Source organism: Aricia agestis, chromosome 7, assembly GCF_905147365.1.
Source record: "Aricia agestis chromosome 7, ilAriAges1.1, whole genome shotgun sequence".
NCBI classification, from domain to species: Eukaryota; Metazoa; Arthropoda; class Insecta; order Lepidoptera; family Lycaenidae; genus Aricia; species Aricia agestis.
This window is the reverse complement of record NC_056412.1, coordinates 17917193-17937045: the sequence shown is the minus strand read 5'-3', so window position 1 is coordinate 17937045 and position 19853 is coordinate 17917193. Positions and strand designations below refer to the sequence as shown.

General features: G+C 37.0%; 1 protein-coding gene across 1 annotated transcript in view; it reads left to right on the top strand.

Moving 5' to 3' along the window:
• LOC121728722 (nose resistant to fluoxetine protein 6-like) overlaps window positions 1-19853 on the top strand; it is a 52712-nt gene that overhangs the window by 29303 nt on the left and 3556 nt on the right. The window contains exons 4-10 of the mRNA XM_042116961.1: window positions 9705-9898; window positions 10932-11196; window positions 11379-11539; window positions 11874-12042; window positions 14535-14728; window positions 15634-15760; window positions 17599-17788. Of these exons, the coding sequence (XP_041972895.1) occupies window positions 9705-9898; window positions 10932-11196; window positions 11379-11539; window positions 11874-12042; window positions 14535-14728; window positions 15634-15760; window positions 17599-17788 (1300 nt within the window). The remainder of the gene's footprint in view (window positions 1-9704; window positions 9899-10931; window positions 11197-11378; window positions 11540-11873; window positions 12043-14534; window positions 14729-15633; window positions 15761-17598; window positions 17789-19853) is intronic.

Here is a 19853-nt window from a genome sequence, read left to right as displayed (position 1 = left end):
GAAGATTTTTAAATAAAAAAATGGTTATTGTGCCTCACTCGACATAGATACGTATAGTGTGTCGCGGACTTTTTTATAGATATTTATAAGTTCTATAATTACTAGAACATTTCATGGTTCTATCTTTTATATTTTAGGCAGCGTACGTAAAATAAGTAACTTTTCTAGTTGATTTTTTACACCTTGCGTCCGAAGAACCCAAATATCTTACGGAACCCTATTTTTTTTCAAAATAAAATTCAGCCTATGTTCAGCAAAAATAATGTAGAATTCCAATGGTAAAAGAATTTTTTAAATCGGTCCAGTAGTTTCGGAGCCAAACAAACAAAAAATCAAATCTTTCCTCTATAATATTAGTGTAGATTTATCGTTCAATTTAATATTAAAACTGCAAGTTATATACATATTTAGAATCAGTGTTTAAAATCCTTTATTTTGATACCCCACTCGATATGCTTGGTAGAATTTCTATTTTTTTTACCTCACAATATGGCGTCAAACATCTGCCATTTTGTATTTTTTTTAATGTCACCTATCTAAGAACACTTGGTCATTAAGACAAATCTAACGATACCTCAAATGTGAAAATCCGTTTAGCGGTTCTGGAGATTTGTGGTAATAAAGAATATTACAAACATACAAGATACGCGCTAAACACATAACCCGGCAGTCGGGTAATAATAAGGGTGCCGGTTGGCAGAGGGCGATGTGGGGCGGCAGCAGACGACGTGTCGTCGCGACTCGCGACACTACTGTTTCTATGTATTTCTATGAAAGTGTCGCTAGCTTCGTGTGGCTAGCTGAGTAGTGGGTATTTCATAGAAATACATAGAAACCATTAGTAATGCGACGACACGTCGCGTCGTCTGCGGTTGCTCCATGTCAACCGGCACCGGCTGCGTTTCCACCAGAGATGTGTTGCGAGGAATGTGTTTTTGAGAACCAATAGAATCGCTTCATTGACGTGACCTGGCATGGCATCGCTTAGCGCGGCGATGCTATTGGATCTTAAGGTGACGTCGCGTTAAAGTAAAAAATCGTATTGCATATGTTTTAGATTGCTTGTTTTCTAGAAATGGAACAGCAAGAAATGGAAAGGGCGTAAGTGACAAAATACTTTTTGTCGCGTAATTTAAAAACCATAAATATATTTCATATAAGCTATGGGCAAATCAAAGTGTATGCTTCATTTTTTACAGAGGTCTCTTTGATTGATTATTCTGTGTTATAAAAGTTGACCAATCGTGTTATGCTATGGGTAATTCAAAGACAAAGACATGATGAATACTGACAATTATATAATGATAATATAATAATTAAAAAGTCGATATCAATTCGTGGCCTTACAAAATAAAAACACATCCCTCGCAACACATCTCTGGTGGAAACGCAGCATTAACGTCTTCTATGCTACTGTACTTCTACATTATTATTATAAGAAATACTAAAGAAAATATATACCGAACATGGAATCCTCCTCGTTTTTAGAAGTATGTTAGTTATTATTGTATTTTATATGATAGGAAAACTACTGCCTTTCATCTACTGCGCTAGTTTTTATTGCCATCAAAAATAAAAATATTTTATGCCTATTCACCAGTTCTGTAAAATATTATAGAAATAAAGTAGCTAGAAAAATTATGTAACGTTACTAATGTAACGTGGGAGAGCCATGCTTCGGCACGAATGGGCCGGCTCGACCGGAGAAATACCACGGGCTCACAGAAAACCGGCGTGAAATAGCGCTTGCGCTGTGTTTCGCCGAGTGAGTGAGTTTACCGGAGGCCCAATCCCCTTCCCTTTTCCCTTCCCTACCCTCCCCTATTTCCTTCCCTTCCCTCCCCTATTCCCTTCCCTACCCTCCCCTATTACCCTATTCCCTCTTAAAAGGTCCGCAACGCATCTGCAGCTTTTCTGACGCTGCGAGTGTCCATGGGCGACGGAAGTTGCTTTCCATCAGGTGACCCGCTTGCTCGTTTGCCCCCTTATTACTTATAAAAAAAATCGTAGGAATTTCGGTCATTTGCATTATTATAAGAAAAATACATTCTTGAATTAGTTGACATTTTCATGTGCGTACGCAGATTTTCTGTGGAAAATTTGCAACCAGAAGTTAAGTCACAAGAATAAATTAGGTGCATATTTTTTAGTCTAGAATTTAGACCGATTATTATGTATACAGTATATGATAAATGATAATGCAGAAATTTCAATATATTTACGTAAATCATATATCTCTGATCATCTAAAAAAAGCTCTCGTCGCGTTGTCGCCAAATTCCCTGAAGAGGCTGGACCGATTTTAATTCAACTATGTGTGTCTATCTGTGTGAGAATCGGCCAACGTCCATGTCAGAATACCTCGACTTTCAGAACTATGACATAGATAGAGCAATAAAAAGCTTTCGTAATTAAAAGTACAACCTTTATGTCCGCACTACGTGACTTTAATTATTACTGAAATTAAATTAAATGGAGATAATTATAATTCGTTAAAATACAACTCAAACATAGATCCTTGCATTAATGTTGTTAGATGAATCAGATAGCAACATATCTGCTTAGTATTCACTGCATTGTTCTTCTAAATACAGCTCAAAAAACGTAAGCTGCATAATATACGCGTAATGAATTGAAGACGTGAGTGGAGGAACACGATTAACTAACATTTTGTAACATACGGACATTTCCTCATTTTTACCCTTACAATTTGAACAAACCTTGTAACTTATCTACTTCTTCACCCGGTTTATGTATCTGGCTATACATAAAATGCACAATTTTTTTATTTCAAATCATTTTTCCGGCCTCCATTTATGCAAAAAAAGGCAGTTTTTTTACTGTTACTCATTGTGTTCTTCCACTCACGTCTTCAATTACAACAATAATAAGATCGATCTGTCCAGTACATAAAATTCGCATATCGGGATGCTTGTTGCGAAACTCCTCCGAAACGGTTGAACGATTTTGATGAAATTTTGTGTGCATATCATAAAGGTCTGAGAATTGACCATCATCAGCTATTTTTCGTACCTAGAATAGAATAAAAACTAAGTTGTATTATTCGTAGGTTGTAGCATACCAAACAGCGCATAATCCTGTTATAGGCCTACTAGGAAACTGTTTTAAGACTCAAACAATCGGACGAGAACGCCGCGTCCTGCAGCTCTAACAACGTTATTTCACGTTTGGTACAGTAGGACGCGGCATTCTCGTCCGATTGTTTGAGTCCCCAAACAGTTTCATGGTACAGGGCCTGAATCGCGCTATACAAGTTATGAAGATCTTCCTTCGAGGCTCTTAAACATATTCCCCACGCCGTATATAGCAAAATAACGTTTGCCGGGTCAGCTATTGTATTACAAATTATAACTAGATGACGTCCGCAACTCTGTTGGGCCTAAATTCGTTCATCGCGCGGGAACTGTACATATTCCGGGATAAAAAGTATCCTGTGTCCTTTCCCGGGACTTAAAGTATCTCCATACCAAAGTCCACAAATTAGGTGAGGTGTTTAAGGGGGGGAGGGGGTCAAGTCAAATCTCATCTATTCTTACGTTGGAGGGAGGGGGGTCTCGACAAATCTCACGTATTTTTTTTTCTTATTTATACAAAAAAATTTACTATTTTGGTCCATTTCATCATGGTTTGCTTAAGATTTAATCGCACCGTAATGCGATTAAGATCATTCTCTAATTCGTTCGAAAGAAAATAATGTCATTCTTACTTTGACATTATACATCTAATGACTGTCAAACAATCCAACGCGTTTACGTCAAAAACACATTAAAAAAAATCTCACGTAAGATTGGGTGTGGGGGTTGAATAAAATGTCACGAAATCTCACCAGGGGGGGGAGAAAAGGGGGTCAGAAATTAAAAAAAAACACCTCACGTAACACCAACATCGATTCAGTGGTTTGGGCATTAAAAAGTAACAGATAGTTTACACACTTGTTTTTATAATATTAGTATGGATATTCATTAATCAACTTATTTACAAATTTCACAATCGTCGCATCGTTAGCTGACTATACGATATTTGAGTCCGAACCAAAACAGACTATAAAATTTTCTTAAAAAATTACAAATAAATCACACTTTGCGTAACACCAATACCAAGAAAAACACAAGTTAAAAACATACTGCTACATTTTATATCTTTCAACATTAAAATCAAAGAATAGTATAGAATCCGTACTTCCATACTATACTAATATTATAAATGCGTGTCCGTCTGTTACCTCTTCACGCTCAAACCGCTCCACGTCAGATAAAAATAGCTTATTTTCGTAGCTCTCCCCAATATTGCCCGTCTAGAATGTCACACGTGTGACTTTAGGGGAGGGGGCCAGGCCCCCCTCATTGTTTATTTCCAAACCAACTAGCAACAGACTAGTTATAGCCACGATTAAACTACCATGGTCTTAACCAGACCAGTAGCTTAGACCCTTTCGAAAAAAAAAAAAAAAAAAGCTCAAACCGCTGAACCGATTTTGCTGAAATTTGGTATTTAGATACAGCTCCCTCGCGACAAACGAATTTTGGCGCAGCGGAGTTGCTGTCACCAACTATAGCATCCCATAATTGCAAAATGTGTTATCAGAGAAGTTAATTATTTAGTTGACGGCGGGTCGGACCTGTGTAAGTTGGTCAAACTTAGTCGACAGAGCACGACGTTGATTTGAAATAAGCCGACCTGACATAACCCCTACCAAAGACATAGGTCCGACTGCCTATGAAGCAATTTCTCTGATGATACAATAGTTTAATTATTTACTCCTTAAGGTGTTTATTTATGTGTATTTTTGTAATAGCTAGGCAGAGTAGACTGTAGAGTAGGTAGATTACAGATGTTACACACGTAATTTATTTAGATATTTCATGTATTCCTATTTACATTTTCTATTATTGCCACGTCTTAGACCACGTTTTAGTAACGCAGACGTCAAACCACCATTTTATCATATTATGTTTTTTTTTACCATCTGTCAAATTTGTATTTTTTTTTCTCTCTTTTCAAAGTTAAAGACAATTTTTGTGTTTAGTTTAGTAGCATTGTAAAGCCACTCATTGGCCTCCGCAGAATAACAGTGCAGCGGGCTTGCTTGCTGCGTTTGCTGAGCTGGGGGCTGGGGCCAATTTCTGGTGTCACACCGCATTGTAGTAAATTAATTTTATAATATCATAGTCGAACTTTATGATGTTATAATATGTATTGTGTGATGCTAAAAATAAATCCATTCTTATTCTTATCCTTAACTGCGCCGCAGGCTGAAAAAGATTGGCACCTCTGATCTAGACTATTCACAGAAAACTGTCGTTTTTTATCCACTAAATAATTCGAAGCTAGCTGTGAATATAATAAGCTAACTACGGAATATTTAAACACTACGTAGTCACTATATTTCATGTTTAATAAACTTAAAGACAATAATTGTGCTGTTGGCTTGAATCACAATTTAAAGATGAGATCACGATAGTTAAATAACAATAATATTATGACTGAAAACCGTCGTACTTAAGTCTTAAGTAACTTAAATTATTCTGTCCTAAACTGCTATAAATTTACTCGCGCGGGACAATGTCACTTAATCTTCCGCAGAAGATCTTTTACATCAGATAGCTTAGTTCCACTAAATAAAAGGTTTAAATTATAGTCTGATTGATTAGTAGTTTAGGCGTTAATACGATACCTTGGCCAATTTTACCTATCTAATGCCGGCACTACATATGTGTATATTTCCTATGGGACAACGCGTTGGCAAGCGCGCTGGCTCAGCCACTGCATGGCCCAATGTGTAGACCGGGCGTAAGCGCATTAGCGATAGGTAATTAAAATTCAGCCGTTGCTGGGAAACCGATTGTATTTTAATATGTAAGATAGATAGATAGAGACACTTTATTGCTCACATTAAATTAAGTACAATCAGTTACTAAAACTAAAGTTAAGAAATAACATAAATGTGGGCACTGGGCAAGGGCGGCCTTATCGCTATAAGCGTATAGCGTATATGTAATATTTCCAGAACTGCCCAATTTTCGTATACGTTAGTCTATATCAGTGTCTGAACAAATGTGCCAAATTTCATAAGTGTATGTATATACGTATATTGTATGTATGTTTTTAATTTTTATGTTTGTGTTCGCATATCTCTGGAACTACCATTCCGATTTCAGTAATTCTTTTTTTGTTGTACTAGGCCCTATCCCTAAGTTGAACCTTAGGGAATAGTGCAAGTTTCATCAAAATCGGTTCAGTAGTTTTGGAGAAGGGAGTTTTAATTTTCAATTATGTACAATTTTGAAGTCGGTTTTATCTTTTTAAAAAACACTCATTTCGAGATAAAAAGTATTCCTATACCCAGCAAAATCGGTTCGGCGGTTTGGCCGTGAAGAAGTAACAAACAAACAGACAGACAGACACAGTTTCGCATTTATAATATAAGTATGGATACCTGTTCCATAAAGTATAAGATTTATTAAAAATATTATTGACGTATAACATATCGAGCGGATCGCACTCACGCAAATAATCAAGGTCCACACTTAGTATTCTGTCCGAGCCCAGCGCTTTGTCTGCTTGTTTGGAGACCGAACTTAAATCGAATCGCAATTGTGTTGTAACAATAGACAATGAGCGAATTTTTATTAATTATATTTTAATTTTGTCGCCAAGTGACAACCCTAGCGAGCAACTGAAATGAATAATAAGGAAATTTAAAGTAACAACTGAATAGACAAACGCCATGTTTTAAGCTCTCACTGCAGCATTCGGAGACATTCGATACATTTCCAATAAATAAATTCTATACATTTCCTAAGACCACAGGTACTTAGACATTATAAATTATAATATTAAAAAAACTTTTTTATGGGAAAATGTACAGTTCCTCTAATATAAACTAATCTGTTGAACTTATGTTTCTTTCTCAAACCCATGCGCTATATATCTTTTGATTATTATGAATCAAGTCGCGTAGTAACTTACACTAGATTTTGTCGATCGAAAAGTACACTGACCTTCGTATTACGTGACTAAGCCATTTGTGCAGTAATAGCTCTTTAACTGCCATCAGCACTCTAATGATACGTCAGCTAAACGGTTGACGGTTGACACTCCATGGGCACAGTTTTTTAGCTAAGCGAGTTAAAATATACCTAACTAGATGTTCCGCGCGGCTTCGCCCGCGTGATTTAGGAAATTCACGGAAACCGTACATTTTTCCGCAAAAAAATAGCCTATGTCCCTTCACGTGGTTTAGTCTTCATGTGACAAATAACATAAAAATTGATCCAGTAATTCTTAAGATACTAAGCAATTTAAAAATAATTTCCCCCGTTTTTTCCACATTTTCCTCCTATTTCTTTGCTCCTATTAGTTTTAGCATGATGAGATGATGAGGTGATTTGCTCCTACTAGTTTTAGCCTATAGCCTTTCTCGATAAATGAGCTACCTAACACTGAAAGAATTTATTCAAATCGGACCAATAGTTCCTGAGATTAGCGCGTTCAAACAAACAAACAAACAAACAAACTCTTCCGCTTTATAATATTAGTATATACGCCAGCAGATTAGTATATACGTCCTTTCCCGGGACTCCAGGTACCTCCATACTAAATTTCAGCAAAATCGGTTGTGTAATTTCAATAAATCCTTTTTAAGTGGATGGCACTTGCCTTCATTATAGGATATTACTAGTAATAATTACTTGACCCCAAGTGAGTTTAAACTACTAGATAATATAAATACATATACCAAAATTTATACTCCTCATACATTTATACCGTCATAAATTTTCATTAAGAGATGTACAAAAGTTATTGCTTTATTGTCATGATATATTATTAATACTAATATATCATGACAATAATACTTTAAATTATGATGTAAATTACAGACTTTGTACAAATTATTTACACAGTTTTTTTTTGCAAAACTTCCTGTGAATATGGGATTGCCCGTAAAAAAATGTCAATAATTTAATCATGATCGAAGTTAGTTTCCGCTAAGTAATGAAAATAATATGAATGACGATACACAGATTGTTCAGAGGTATTTTACTCTGCATGTCCTTTATTCCCACGGCATAAGAACCATACTTTCAGAAACGTTTGTAATGTAAGTTGTTAGTGGACTGTACTTAAGCTGGCCATATATTTACAAGCCGGCCATCAATCCAAAGAGCGTGTTTGAAGTCCAAAATCGTTCCGCGAATTAAAACGTTTATTTGGTCACTAGTTGACGCCCGCAACTTTCTCCGGGATAAAAATTATTAGTAACCAGCAATATCGGTTTAGCAGTTTGGTCGCGAATATGTAACAGACAGACAGACAAATTCTTTAAATTCTTAAGACAGATAGACAGGCACACTTTTGCATTTATAATTTTAGTGTGGGAATATGCCTAGTGGCCGCAATCGTTTGACCAAGCGAGGTGATTAACTCGGTCAAGCCGAAGCCCACTGCAGATGTTATTTCAGACGTTGTAGATATCTTGTCGTGCTCAGAAATGTCGATATGTGCGATGTTATAGGATTATGACACTAATTTTGGGTACCACCACATTAAGTATGAATATCTTTAAATTCTTAAGACAGATAGACAGGCACACTTTTGCATTTATAATTTTAGTGTGGGAATATGCCTAGTGGCCGCAATCGTTTGACCAAGCGAGGTGATTAACTCGGTCAGGCCGAAGCCCACTGCAGATGTTATTTCAGACGTTGTAGATATCTTGTCGTGCTCAGAAATGTCGATATGTGCGATGTTATAGGATTATGGCACTAATTTTGGGTACCACCACATTAAGTATGAATTTGTAGTAGATACGTGGCGTCATTCCAAATGGATGACTCGTGCCTTAAGTAATAGATCTTAGCATTGAAGCCTACAAGACAACCGCTTATGTTAATCGACGCCTGGCATGTTTTTTACATAAAAACATTTGTCAATGAACTTTTTGCAAATCATTTCGTGATGGCACTAAAGGCCAATCAATTTATCTTTTTTTTTAATAAGGGCCAACGAGCCAAGGAAATACAAACTACAAACATTCAAGAAGAGAGCGCCTTCTCTCTTAAAAGGCCGGCAAACGCATCTGCAGCTCTTCTGATGTTGCGAGTGTCCATGGGCGACGGTAGTTGCTTTTCATCAAGTGACCCTTTTGCTCCCTTGGCCTCTTAATTTATATAAAAAAGGAAATATCCTGATGAACAGCGATCGCCATTAATGCTACCTCCCTGTTGAAACAAGAGCAAACGTGAACCCCTCCTATAAATATAAAAATCTGTCCAATACCTTTCCACGCGGAGATACTTTGTGTCCAGGAGAAAAGGCACAATTATTTCTGTATGAAAATTGTACGCGTCTCGCACTTGATAATCTTAGTCTAAACACACTAGGCCGAAAAAACGCGGCCGAAGTTCAGCATTATTACGCCTGCAATGTATTTTAAATTGCTGATGACTGATGACTGATGATTGATGACTGATGACACACCATGCCATTACGTTGCGTTATATTGTATGCGTAGCGCATTGCTGGCGTAATCATGCCGAACTTCAGTCGCGTATTTTCGGCCTAGTGTGTTTAGATACTTACAAGTTGTAACTTACAACCATTGCCGACGATTATTGCCGACCATAACCAATATAATAAATATTGCAAAAGATGCATATATGATCATCATGTGTTTTGTTGTAGATGGGCCACCGTCTCCCGCGGTACTCCAGCCTGCTGTGGGGCGTCTGCATCCCCAGCTCCTGCAGCAGCTTCGACTTGGAGCACGAGCTGGCCGACAAGCTGACCGACCTGCGCATCTCCGTGAAGGTCCACAACACCATGTGCACCGTCAAGAACGTGGTGCGACCTTACTCCTTCGGAAAATCCCTGGCTATGTGAGTTCTTTTGAATTAGTGTAAACCTCTTTTAGCATAAATTGGCCGAGCTGAAGAGTTGGTCGATAAGTCTATAGACAAGTTGGTCGAACAGTTGACCGACTAGCGCATCCTCATAAGCTTCTAGAACAGCGGTGCGGAAGTATTCGTTCGGATGGTTCTTGGCTATGTGAGTTCTTTACCGGTGGTAGGCACCGTAGCTAATATTAATATTAACATTCTGAAAGTATTTCCTTAAAATCTACTCAGAAATAAAACATTTTTTATTTATTTACTTTTGGACTTGTATAATATTGTAGTGTAAACCGCTTTAAGTGCAAGTTGGCCGACAAGTCGACCGATAAGGTTGGCAAGTTAACCGGCCAGCGCATCCCCATGAAAAAGTTTTTTTTTTCATATATTTATTCATAAAACTCTACATAATATTGTTACATTTTAAATCTCGCCAAACTAATTGTTTGACGGCGAGAGTTAATGAACTCGTTTGGGAAGTACTTGACTGAAAAAGTTATTTTGCTTCGATTTAAAGTAGACCTAAAACATAATAAGTTACAATAATATTTCCTATTTCAACCTTATCCTTAAATTATGAATTCACGTCGCGTTACGATATAACTAAATGGAAAGAGAATTTCTCGGAAATCGTTAAGGAGAATTTAGAGTTCACCGTATTTCACCTGAAGTCCACCAAACATTGTTGCGCCTTATCGGTCCGATGGTGCTAAATCAATGTGTTCTGTACAGACGTCTGAAGAATCGATTTTATAGTGTGTAAATACCTGGCCATTCATCCGAAACATGTGAAGGCCCGGTCAGACAACACCTATTGTCTCAACCTATTGTTCACCGACGCCTATGGGAATAGACGATTTGTAGGTTTATCATCATCAGACTTGCTTTGGGCTACCTTTTGAATAGAGAGCATACGTTATAAAAAATGAGGTGTATGCCACAATCAATAGCGCATTTCAGAATTGTGCGCTGTTGGATCCGCTGTAATATAATTGGTTTTGACAGCTGATATTTGTTCCAGAGCATTCTTTCTCGCCATTCTCCTCCTGCTGAGTTTGGGGACGATGCTCGACGATGGAAAGGAAGGCTCCACAAACTTCGAGAAGCTTTTAAACGGCTTCTCCCTGAAGAGAAATTTCAAGAAACTCTTCGATCTATCAGACACTACGGACAAAGTGAAGGGTGTTGACGCGATGAGGGGTATCAATATGATCACCCTGCTCCTCGCACATAAGTCCATGGCTATGGCACACAACCCGTACGTTAACAAAACCACGTATTCTGCTGTGAGTATCCCACTTAACTGGTCTCTTAAGTCGTAAATTAAAGTACTATAGTACTTTTAAAGTACTTTAACATCGCTCAGCAAATAAGCGATGTGATCGAGTTGTGCGTGATCTATTTACGAACTAAATAAAGTAATCATGAATTTTGCCTTAACTTTATACCCAATAACCCCATGTTTTAGGTATTCGGCATGCCTTGGGCGGTTATCGGAAGGTCTGCCATATTATACACAGACAGTTTTCTGTACCTTAGTGGATTTCTGAATGCCCACAACTTACTTAAAGAACTGGACAGGAAAGGAACTATAGACGTCAAGGAGAGGCTAATTTCTAGATGGTTCAGGTAAGATTTATGGTAATTATAATTACACCCGCTGGCAATTATTTTTAAATTTTGAGTAGCTGGCTGGGTTCGAGCAGTTTTGCATCATGCCGTGGTCGCAATACTTATTTCAAGGTGCAAGTCGTCGTAACTAGCCAAACGATACAACTGTTTACTGTGTATACTTGTCAACTATCCATTGCTTCTGTGAGTTCAGTCAGTCTGGGCTAAAAAGAATTGTGGATTTATTTGACATTGAATTCAGAACTAACGCCTTCTCGTTCTTTCTTAATTTTAATGAATGGCATGATATTTAACAAGCGATTTGCACCTACATCTAAGATATTTTCTTCAGACTCTTCCCCCTCTTCCTGAGTCTGATGCTGTTCTGCACGTACATCTTGCCGGACGTGAACAACGGCCCGCAGTGGAACCTCGTGGTGGAGGAGCACAGCCGCGTCTGCGTCAAGAACATGTGGAAGAGTTTCCTCTTTATCCACAACTACTTTGGTTTTGAGGATATGGTGAGTTTCCTTGATGAGGAATCTGGAGGTATAGGATCAATAACGATTGCAGAAATACCTAGCAGAGTCATGCTTTAGCACAAACTTCTTAACTACCACTACCATTACGAATGGTCAAGGAGAAAACCGGTGCAAAATGAAGAGTGAATTTTAATAATTAACTTAAAAAATCCTCTAGTTTTTGAGTTTAGGAACCTGAAAAATGCAGGTGTAGTTGCACCCAAAAATTTACAAGTAACAAGTGTAGGTTACACTTGTTACTTGTAAATTTTTGGGAAAACTGTGTTTATTGTATTTAGGCGGTGGTTTAGTTACCTTTAGGCGAATCGTCCATTGTTTTCCTGGTCTTTTTCAAGTTTATTTGTTAATCTTATGATTTTCTTATTTCTTTACCATTTGGATAACTCCGGCGCGTGTATTATGCGTTTCCGTCTTAAAAACAGATACTATACAGGTATTGTCATAGCTCATAACTCATAGAACAGTCTGGGAATATACCTATCGGTGATAACTATGAGAATATGATTATATGAACATAATGTCTTCATTATGTAATTGTGATCGTTTGTGACACTAAACTCCCACAGATTTGTTATAGATAACGCATAATACGAAAAGATTAGCACTTTATTATTATATACGCGTACTATACCGTCCTCGACGACCTCTGTGGCTCAATTGGTTGAGTGTGTGGCAGCTCAAGCCGGGGCTCGCGGGTTCGAATCCCGCCGACGGAACAAAAAGTTTTCAATGTTCCCGGGTCTGGATGTGTATTAAATATGTGTATGATATAATAAAAATCTTAAATATATGTATAGTATAAAAATATTAAATATATTTCCGTTGTCTGGTACCTGTAACACAAGTCCTTCAGGTACTTACCACGGGGCCAGACTGACGTGGTGTGAAGCGTCCATAGATATTTATTTATTTTTATGGGTAGTAGTGCTGAGAACCCAGGATAATAAGATAGATACATTGCAATTAATAACCACTAAGGGCTTAAAATGTAGGAGTCAAATACGAAAAAAGAATTCAATAAATGTAGGGAACGAAATGATACAATCCCCGCGTTCCATCACTTCAATTTGATGTTAAAAACTATAAAAACGCTCAAAATAGGAGGCATTTCGAGCGTTTTGATCGTTTTTAACATCAAATGGAACGCGGGAAAGTGCACACTTGAATTTTTAAAACAAGTAATAAATAAATAAAAATAAAATAAAAATAAAAAAGCCTTTTATTTCCTAAACAGTTACAGTTACATTAATTTTTACCTAACTACTACATTTTAAAAGATATTATATTTTCTTATTTTTCTAGTCTAAATTATATTTTTTACTTAGGAACCCCTCTCAGGTGAAGGCCTCTTCCAAAGATTGCCATTTCTCTCTTTCCTGTGCTATATATCTCCATTGTGGTCCGGCTATTTTTCGGATATCGTCTTCCCATCTCGCGTAGGGTCTTCCTCTGCAGCGTTTACCTGGTGGTCCTTGCCAAGATGACACCGTTTTTGTCCACCTATTGTCTTTAAGTCGGCCCATCTCAATTTAAATTTTTGTGATTGGTTTAAAGCATCAATTGTTTGAGCTCTTATATGTGTGTGCTTTATTTTCTGTACTTTTTTAATGTTCATCATGCTGCGTTCCATTCCTCTTTGGCAAGTGATTATTTTGTTTTTGGTTTTTTTCGTAAATTTCCAGGTTTGGCACGCGTATATGAGACATGGGATAAGACAAGAATCCATGACTTTTCTTTTTAAATGTAAAGGCATATTGTCGTTTTTGAAAACTTCTTTGCAGCTCCAATATTTTGCCCATGTATTTTTTACTCTTCTTTCTATTTCCAGATCGCTACTATCTCTACTGAAACCCAACAACTTACGAGTAAACTTAACACACTTAACTTAAAACAAGTAACAAAACTAAAAAATAAATAAAAAATATGCGTTTTTCTTTCTGAAAGACATGAGTGCATGAAGTTAGTAACTAGCAATTTGAAAGTTGTTTTTTTTTTTTGTGGCATTAAGACCGGGAAAATTACTTTAAATCAATTTGGATTCTATGTATAGCTAGATATATTAGCTACATGATGAATTAGATAAGTATTTTACACGGTTTATTCAAATTATAAGGGAAAAAAATTAGTAAAACTGCTCTTATGTTGTAAAGTGTTAGTAACCCACCCTGCACTCATGTCTTCAATCAATAAATCATACCTTTACTCCACCTTCTGTGTATAGAAGGTGTAACTTTAGGGTAGGGTATTTGTTCCTGCTAGAGAGTTCACTGTGTAAGTAACAGCGCTGAAAGGGCATTTTTTTTTGTAAGTTGTATGGGCAAGAGCATCCGCGTCATGAATTTTTCCATACAAAGGAAAAAATATAATCTTTCAGCGCTGCTACTTTCACGGCGAATTCTAAAGTATTATCACTTAGTTTTGCTACACCCTGTATAATAGGAGAATCTAAAGTCCCTTAACCTGTATTCCAGTGTCTAACCCACACGCACCAGCTCGGCATAGACATGCAGCTGTACGTAGCCACATTACCCCTGATGCTACTGCTGTGGAAGTCCAGGAGACTGGGGCTGGCCCTCATGCTGGGTATAGCAGTCGGCTCCACCGTCCTCCGGTACCTGGCCATCCATTGGTACGACATCAGCATGTTCGTGTACTACGGGATCTCGTGAGTATATTTTTGGAAGTAATTAAGTTAAGTGGATCCTAAGGGATACTTAAATTGATGATCTATCTCTTACAGATACAAATGAAAATAATATCCTTCTTAACAGTCGGTTGAATCTACTTCTCCATAGAGAAACGATGTACAGAATAAAACTTAGCGCTATGGTAAAAATTAACTTATTTCAAATTCACCACAGAATGATGATGGGAATTTGACCTTTGTTAAACCTTGTTTAAGTAGCATACTCTCGAGGTTTGGAGAATAAAGTCAATACAAAAATATTTTAAATAGTTCTCGTAGTTGTTAAACTAATCGTAAGTCTTCAAATATTAAAGAGTAAACACACAGTTTAAAAAATAATAGTCCAGACTTCGTCTGGGTAAACTACAATTAAAATCATACACATTGGGTATAGCAATTACCTAATATTAGCACAGACAGATCTATGCTTAAACGATTTTGATTTTTTGTTTCCTTAAATAGCCTAGAGTCTCCTCCTAGAGACCGCCGACCCATTGTGTGCGGACCTACAAGCATGTTCGAAGATGAACTTCGTTAAAAATTAATTTCGGTCTCGACCGTCTCGACTTATACATAATATAGCAACAATAATTGTCACTTTTCTCATTGATACAAACAAATACCTTTGTAATTTCCGTAGCAACATACAATTTTGTTTAAACTTTTTTAAATGTGTGAACCGCGAACGTCATTTTATTTCTTAAAACAGACCCCGAGCGAAACTAATTGGTGACCCCTGCTTGTTAAACTAATGTGTATTCTGTGCCCCATGCTATAGATGACCATTCCCATATTTCAAAGGATTTTTATACCTTCACCTCCTTTAAGTACGAAGAAGTAAGAAACTTATTAGTATGGATTTCTTATTTTCATAATGATTTCAGAGTCAACAAACTCCTGGACGCAGCACGCTACTCCTACATCCTGCCGACTCACCGAGCGACGATCTACCTCATAGGGGTGCTCATGGCCTTCGTGCTGCGAGCTAAGAAGTCTACCAGTCTTACAGACGTAAGAACTAATTTTCTATTATTATTTTCTCTATTTCCACTTGCGCCAATTCGAGTTACTAGTAGTTTTTTTTAATCGCCTTAAAAAAGGGTTCAGTCTTTCAGGTTCACTACACTTCTTTCAGGACCAAAAATCCCATTGCTCTGCTTTTAATAAAGATAATAATATGAAAACTTGATTAAGCGCATTGCACTCTGTTGACCCAAAATTTACAATTTGTATATTATATTGGATATAAATTAGTTTTTATTATTTTTATATTTGATTGTAAAAAGGTAATTCTAAGTACGAGTAAAATTTCTGGGGAATTACATTTTCGGTCAAACGTTCGTTCTATTTGAACAACACTAAAAATATTTCACGAACACACATACAGTTCAAACACGACATATTTAAATGAAATTAGTCGCCAATTAAACAGGATAACACAGTCCGCAAACACTTTTAAAACTAAATTTATAATTAAGTTAAATGAAACATAGAAATAAATTTTTAGTTTTTTGTGTTTTGTCTTTTTTCGCAATGACTAGATTTGCGAATCGATTAATATAACGATATCGATAATTTATAGTATTTACCTAATTTTTCCTGTTTTTTTTATATAAGACATAGAGATAAGAAGATTTTTTTCCTTTTAAGGTTTTTACTTTTTACCCTAAAACGACAAGTTTCGAAATTATTTCAAAAAATTTTCAGGCCCTTAAGGCAATTAACATTGATACACTAGAGGGAGCCAACATCACAGCTGGACTTCGATGCCTGATCAGCACGATATCCACGTTTAAATCAAGATGTCTACTACTTAGGTTTACTAGATCCAAATGCTGACATTCGCTAAATGTAAGCCCACCCAGTCAAAATGTAGATTTGGCATGTCCTCAGGCCCCCTAAGATCATACCAGAGGAAATTGGATACGGCGGAGGATACGCGAGTGCCAGATTTGGGAATGTGTCATGGTGGGCCCGATAAAGAAATCATTAAAATATCTTGAGATTCGACTAGTTCGCGATAATACGGTTTTGACGTCATCGAAACAAGTCTGAAGATATTTGGATCGGGTTGTATGTAAATCAGCAAACTGTCTGGCGCAGGTGTCGTTTATGGCTCTACTGGCACGACTGCTTTGTCACATACAACACTATTGTTTTATTATTCATAATATATATTATGTAAGCATGTGTTATCTGCCGATCGGAATTTAGTTGCTGATTGTTATGAACACTATACACGATAAGTGACACGATAAGCAAACAACTGAAGAAAATAAATTGGTCCCAATAACATTGGCCAAAGAAACAGAGACAACTTGATATTTCACAATCGATAACTTGACCGTGAAATAACTTGCCTAAGACCTTTCTTGCAATGCTAATGTGCCTAAAAGGAAAAGTTACTTATATTTCGACAAAATGTACTATCAGAGAAGTTCATTCAAAGGGATCTACGAAATTTCGTCACGTCATGCTAAACCAAGCCGACAAATCACAATTAAAATTGAATTGACATGATACGACCAAATGATGTCGGTCTGTCAACTGCCTATGAATCAATTTCCTCGATGGTACTTAACATTTGGGTACATATTTCCGAACGGGCAATTTTAACTATAGGTCTACCAGAATCTGATGCCAAATTTTCACGGCAGATTTTCAAAAAATATTCTTGATCATTGGATAAATTTTTATATTTGCATGTTTCACACACAGAATAAGCCGCTAAAAGGAAAAAAGGATCAACATGTTTTATTCCAATTGTACCCCGACATTGCTAGAGTCAATTTAATTTCTCACTTTTTGCCATCAGATTCTGGTAGACCTATAATTTCTGATACTTTCAGAACCAAGTCCGCGCGCTATGGGGCGTAAGTTTCGCGGTGGGGTTGTTCACGCTCATCAGCCCCTACCAGATGGGGCTAGAGGGGTACAAGTACGAGCACCTCCCCGCGGCGCTGTTCGCGGCCTTCTCCCCCGTGCTGTGGGGGCTGGCCATGGGGATCGGACACTGGGCTATATGCAACGATTATGCGGGTAAGTTCATGTGGAAGTTTGAATGAAGTTTGCTTTATTATCTATGGACGCTCCACACGTCAGTCTGGCCCCCCCCCCCCCCCCCCCGTGCTAAGTACTTGAAGGATTTGTGTTACGAGCAACGATATCAAAATATACTTTAATACACATCCATGACCCAGGAATATTGAAAACTTTCAGCAGGATTCGAACCCGCAAGTCGCAACCCCCGGCTTGAGTTGCCACACACTCTTAACCATTGAGCCACAGAGGTCGTCTCAGCTGTGTTTAAGTGCAATAGGACGTCAGTTTCGTTATGGGGTGTCTTTTTCTTTATAGGGTGTAAGGTTCCATAATATGGAGTCACAGATAACTAAATAGTGAAAAGTCACTACGCAAGGAGCGACTGTGTTTGACGTTTCGTTATGGGGTTAATGTTTCGATGTGGGGTGTGAGTTTTTATTATAAGGGCTCTTTACACTCACCAGCTCGCAGTATGGCTTTTTTTGGTCCGAGCTATTAATCACGTCCTAGAGATATCAGATAAGAAATTGGGCACTTTTCAATGATTATACAGGTTGATACACATACAAATAAACCTATACAGTAATTGAGGTTTCTTACCTACGTAATTTTATGCAGGGGCGTATCTAGCTGTGAGAGTTAAGGCTAATATGTGCCCCGGGGCCCCAAGTAGGGTTGCCAACCATACTTTATAATAACGTATCCTACTTCATTTTTGGTAATTATACTTTATACTTTTACATACAAATAAGGTATGCAAAAATACTTTATTTTCAACCTTTACTGTGACGTGTAAAACAAAATATTCATTATGGCCACTTCAGCTTTCACTGAAAGAGTTATTTCTGTAATGAAGCTAAAGTGGCGAGAAGAGAGAAATAGAGCATCAATAAATTTAATTAAATACGAATTGTGTATTTATTTAAATTTAAATGTTGACTGTCAAACAACCTTTGTAACATTTAAAGATAACAAAAAATTGTTAGCATGTGCTAAAAGCACACAAAAATACGTTTTTAAAGTAAAATTCATAAATAAACTGTAAAATTTGGAAAATACTTTTTTTTCTTCCAAATACTTTATTTTTTTCCTATTCAAACCACTTTATACGTTTTTTTTGTCAAAAAAAGTTGGTAACCCTAGCCCCAAGAGTCAGTGTGGTCAGAGGGCACACGGCAATAGTGCACACAATAATTGTAGCACCAGTGTAATAATAGTGCACACTATTGAAAAGCGTTTTTTTATTTGAGTAATTAATTACTTTAAAGAATAATAAATTATTATCACGAATTTTAAAAGTTTTAAACCACATTATTAGGGCGGCATCAGTGAGTTGCGATTTTTCAAGTTATGCCTAATAAATGAAAACTAAAAATAATGTCGTCTTGTCAGACACCTCGGCACTCCCGTAACTAAAGTATTTTTAGTAGCGTGACAGTGAATTTTTGAACAAAAAATCTGCTATTAATTTTTTATGATAAGACTGAATTAATTTAATTGTTATACCACGAGGCATATAATATGTCATCACTCATCCACGGAAGCGCTGAAGGTCAGCACGGGGACACACCTACAGCTAGTTTAGACCTTACACTTGAACCTTTGAGGTTTTTTACGACGATTAATGCACTTGAAACTTTGATAAGTAGACATATTAAGTAGATAAGCTTTAATCTACGATTCTTCTATCATCTTTTTATTATTAAATACTTGGTCGCATGCATATATTACCAACACGTTTAATGCTTAATAGTTCTAATGTACCTATGTACTTTCGATTTATTTGAGTATTTTTTACATTCCACACAGTTACACAACTTTATTATATTATTATTAGTAACGTTCTCCCTATCTAGTCACTTTTAGGGCCTGTTTCACCACTTCCTGATAAGTGCCGAATAGACTATCTACTACTTAACTTGACAGATATCTGGGCCTGTTTCACCACTTCCTGACAAGTGCCGAATAGTCTATCCACAACTTAACTTAACAGATAAAAAATGGAGAATCTGTCAAATAAGTTGTGGATACTGGACACCCCTATCCGGCACTTTATGAGAAA